At 43.8% G+C, this 5,009-nt stretch overlaps 1 protein-coding gene across 1 annotated transcript; it reads left to right on the top strand.

Annotated features, from left to right (window-relative positions):
* Positions 1-313: 313 nt before the first annotated feature.
* Positions 314-2,950, top strand: LOC124238182 (tetratricopeptide repeat protein 30B). The gene has a single exon (XM_046658833.1). The coding sequence runs from the start codon at positions 314-316 to the stop codon at positions 2,306-2,308; it is 1,995 nt and encodes a 664-aa protein (XP_046514789.1). The 3' UTR covers positions 2,309-2,950.
* The last annotated feature ends 2,059 nt before the right edge of the window (positions 2,951-5,009 follow it).

Here is a 5,009-nt window from a genome sequence, read left to right as displayed (position 1 = left end):
CCGCGTCCCGAGCGGCGTCGCGATTGGACCGGCGCATGCTGGGAAGTAGAGTTTCCGTCTCCAAACTACAAAGAGGTGTTTCCTCTCCACTCTCTGACAAACGCCGCCCACACTCTAAGTCTGCAGGGACCAGACCACATATAGAGACACTCACATTAATTACTCCTTTCCAATTCTAGTCTGGTCTTTCCGCTGCGAAGTAACTTTTGAGAGCACGCAAAGGAAAAAAAAAAAACCCAAAACATTCGTTGCATTCTTCCGTTTCCGGTGGGCGTTGCCTTGGTAACTGGGACGCACAACCGTCGTGGCAGTTATGGCGGGGCTGGCCAGTGCGCAGATCTCCGATGGCGAGTTCACCGCCGTCGTGTACCGGCTCATCCGGGATTCCCGCTACGCCGAGGCGGTGCAGCTGCTGGGCGGGGAGCTCCAGCGGCGCCCGAGGAGCCGCGCCGGCCTGTCGCTGCTCGGCTACTGCTACTACCGCCTGCAGGAGTTCGCGCTGGCGGCCGAGTGCTATGAGCAGCTGGGCCAGCTGCACCCGGAGCTGGAGCAGTACCGCCTGTACCAGGCCCAGGCCCTGTACAAGGCCTGCCTCTATCCAGAGGCCACCCGGGTCGCCTTCCTCCTGCTGGACAACCCCGCCTACCACAGCCGGGTCCTCCGTCTACAAGCCGCCATCAAGTACAGCGAGGGCGACCTGCCCGGGGCCAGGAGCCTGGTGGAGCAGCTCCTGAGCGGGGAGGGCGAGGACAGTGGGGGCGAGAACGAGCCCGATGGCCAGGTCAACCTGGGTTGTTTGCTCTACAAAGAGGGACAGTATGAAGCCGCGTGTTCCAAGTTCTCCACGGCCCTGCAGGCTTCGGGCTACCGGCCTGACCTTTCCTACAACCTGGCTTTGGCCTATTACAGCAGCCGGCACTATGCCCCAGCGCTGAAGCATATCGCAGACATTATTGAGCGCGGCATCCGCCAGCACCCAGAGCTAGGGGTGGGCATGGCCACTGAGGGCATTGATGTTCGCAGTGTTGGCAACACCTTAGTCCTTCACCAGACAGCTCTGGTGGAAGCCTTCAACCTCAAGGCAGCCATAGAATACCAACTGAGAAACTATGAGGCGGCCCAGGAAGCCCTCACTGACATGCCGCCTAGGGCAGAGGAAGAGTTAGACCCTGTGACCCTGCACAACCAGGCGCTAATGAACATGGACTCCAGACCTACAGAAGGGTTTGAAAAGCTACAGTTTTTGCTCCAACAGAACCCCTTCCCCCCAGAGACCTTTGGCAACCTGTTGCTGCTCTACTGTAAGTATGAATATTTTGACCTGGCGGCAGATGTCCTGGCAGAGAATGCCCATTTGACTTACAAGTTCCTCACACCCTATCTCTACGACTTCTTGGATGCCATGATCACTTGCCAGACGGCTCCTGAAGAGGCTTTCATTAAGCTGGATGGGCTAGCAGGGTTGCTGACTGAGCAGCTCCGGAAACTCACCATACAAGTACAGGAAGCAAGACACAGTAGAGATGATGAAGCTGTCAAAAAGGCAGTGAATGAGTATGATGACACCCTTGAGAAGTATATTCCCGTGTTGATGGCCCAGGCAAAAATCTACTGGAACCTTGAAAACTATCCCATGGTAGAAAAGATCTTCCGAAAATCTGTGGAATTCTGTAATGACCATGATGTGTGGAAGCTGAATGTGGCTCATGTTCTGTTCATGCAGGAAAACAAATACAAAGAAGCCATAGGTTTCTATGAGCCCATAGTCAAGAAGCATTATGACAACATCCTGAACGTCAGTGCCATCGTATTGGCTAACCTCTGTGTTTCCTATATTATGACAAGTCAGAATGAAGAAGCCGAGGAGCTGATGAGGAAGATTGAAAAGGAGGAAGAGCAGCTCTCCTATGACGACCCAGATAAGAAACTCTACCATCTGTGCATTGTGAATTTGGTGATTGGGACACTTTATTGTGCCAAAGGAAATTATGACTTTGGTATTTCTCGGGTTATCAAAAGCTTAGAACCTTATAATAAAAAGCTGGGAACTGATACCTGGTATTATGCCAAAAGGTGCTTCCTGTCCTTATTAGAAAACATGTCAAAACACACGATCATGCTTCGTGACAGTGTTATTCAAGAATGTGTCCAGTTTCTAGAACACTGTGAACTTTTTGGCAGGAACATACCCGCAGTTATTGAACAACCCCTAGAAGAAGAAAGAATGCATATTGGAAAGAATACAGTCACGTATGAATCCAGACAGTTAAAAGCTTTGATTTATGAGATTATAGGATGGAATATGTAGTAATGTCTGATAATGGCGTTTATTGTAATGGCCTTATATTTTCTACTCTGTTTTATCTTTATTTAGCCATTGGCATCTTTACATTTGTTACATGTTGAGCTTTGTACACTTTAAAGTTATAATAACTGTTTTTAAAAATTTTCACAAAGTGAATTATAAGAACTTTGACACCTAGATTTATGAAAAATTCAAAACTGAATGAGGACACTGTGTCTATTAGAATTTGTAGTGCCTATGTTTCCTCTGTTTTGTTGTCATTTGTGCTGTGTTGTATTTTGAGAGTCCTCTGAACAAACATTACATTAGCCAAGGACTTGGCACTATCAAGACTAGAACTCAGAAGTTAATGTATAGGATTTCTAGGCTTTTAATGATAATTTCAGGGATTGTGTGCTCTGGTGTCATAATTTAGACTCATAACTATATTAATTTGTAATGCGTACATTTTACATAGAGCTTACGATGTTTTGGCAGGGTTTTTCAATATACATATAATGCTTTATGTAACCAAAATTCCTTAGGTTATAAATGTTTGGTGTTTTTGAGGGTTTTTTTAATGTGCAAGATTTAGTGGGAAATTGTGCTTTTAACAAAATTACGGTACTATGGTGTAAAAACAATAAACAACTGTCAAAGAAGCAATTTTACATGGTTTTCCTTTGTTCTATTTGTTAATAATTTGAACGAGATATATTGTTACTGTTTTTCAAAACTCTGCTCTCATTAATCTCTAACAGTGACTAATAGCAGAGGTACCCTAAGAACTCAGTTCTTAATTCCTACCTTTGTGTTTGCAACCTAGGAAATAGTGCTGGAGTTGTTTCCGTGTTGTTGCTCTTTAGGTAAGGAAAAATCTACACTATTCCCCACCAAACTTTTCTCCTACCTCCATCACAGATGAAAAAGTCAATTCTGAAACCTTATTTGGTAGATTCATAAAGCTAGTTTAATGCCCACAACCCTCCCAATGAAAACCCTGCTCATTCTGCTTGGGCATTTCATTTTCTGAACCATACACGAGCTTTACTATTTGTTTCCCCACTCCTTTTCTCCCCATAAATCTACCTGTCAACCCCACTTGACCTGGCTTAGAAAAAAACAACAGTATGAAGTTGAATTATATGAAATTGCTGATTTTGAAAGTTTTTGACCTACAAAACTAGCAATTTCTTAGGAATGGTTCAACCTAATAGCTTTCTACTGAAAGACAGTGAACCCCTGCCATAATGAGATGATTGCTTTTCCTTCAAAGAGAAATCACTTAGCCATGTAGGTACCAAGATGAAGTATGATCAGCATAAATCCCCTATAGCATGACGTCCTCAGTGCTCAAATTCTGTTAGCTCTATCAGAAAATGTGGTTTATTATGAAGTCCAATGGTTTTGAATGCATAGTATTTTTAATCTTAATTATGTAAGCTGATACCATTTCCCATTGACGTTTGATCCATACTTGGAGGACGCTCAATGTTTAATGACCTCTTCAGTACATCCCATAGCACAATTCTATCTCTGGGAAATGTCCTTTGTTTAACAACTTTTGTACTAAAAGTGTTGCTGCTGCTTTGTGCAATAGCTCTGTGCCCCTCTCAATCTTCATAGCCCCTTAATATTTAGAAAGTAAGTGAACTAAAATCTTATTTTCAACAGCCATGTTAAAATTCTGATTTTTTGTTTTGCACATTTCCTTGGAACTACTTTTTTCTTAAAAAGTAAAAAAGCCAAGCCTAAAGTGTAAGTAACGTTAACCACCCCAAAGCCAATGTTTTCCAGATTCCCTTTTGCAAATAGCCCAGGCTTTAACCAGGCACACTTTATTTATCCAGGTGCCGTGTGTTTGTGGTTTGCACATATGTGTAATTTAGCTTTTCAGAACATAAAAAGCTTTTCAGAACAGTTTTTAACCCCTTGCCGCTGGGCAGTTGGGATTTCCTGGTTAGTAATGCATCAGGAAGTCCTGGCTGCTCCTACCACTGAGGGGAGGAATAAAGGTCAATCGTGGCATTTGTCCCCTTCCTTACTTTGGCTCTCCAGAGAGGCACTGCCTGAATTGATAGATTGCTGCCCGGCGACAGCAAAGACTCATGAACCATGCCTACAAAGTTGGCCAGCCCTCAGAGAACTGGAGGAGACCAGGAAGGACGAGAGCATTCCTAACTCCCCAGCATTTATTCTCCTTTATTTTTAGGGTATACTTCTCTTAAAACTCACCGTCAAAGTACTTAGCTCTGCTTATTGATACTAACAGGCAAATGACTTTACAATGGCTCCATATTTTGCCATTTAAATGAAGGCTTTCATCCCTAAAGCTCTGATGAAAAACTTTGTTCTATGCTCCTAGAACATTACATACTCAGTGGTAAAAGCACTTTTCTTGACAAAACAGATTTCCCTGTGTTTCTAAAGCTTTTACTCCTTTAAGATCACTTCACAATATCTGCATAGTGTACTTTAAAGGGATCAAATATTAGAGCCAGTATTTCATAACGGCAGTCGACCCCCCATCTCCACACATGTTCAGAACATAAGCATGTGTTTGTACAGTTATTTCCATTTTTTCAAACATGAACAAGAACTTGATCTTTCTGTGTAGAAAACCAAGCAGACTCCTTTGATCAGTGACATGACATGCCTGCCAAAGGACTCATATTCGTCATGTCAGCCCCTCTTTGAATTTGGCCTCAGCTGTGGCATGGATGTT

Source organism: Equus quagga, chromosome 4 (genome assembly GCF_021613505.1).
Source record: "Equus quagga isolate Etosha38 chromosome 4, UCLA_HA_Equagga_1.0, whole genome shotgun sequence".
Classification (NCBI taxonomy): domain Eukaryota; kingdom Metazoa; phylum Chordata; class Mammalia; order Perissodactyla; family Equidae; genus Equus; species Equus quagga.
This window is presented reverse-complemented; position numbering and strand designations above follow the sequence as displayed.

What these genes read in the sequence shown, in the direction of transcription:
- LOC124238182 (XM_046658833.1), top strand. Translation starts at nt 314, where the DNA reads ATGGCGGGGCTGGCCAGTGCGCAGATCTCCGATGGCGAGTTCACCGCC.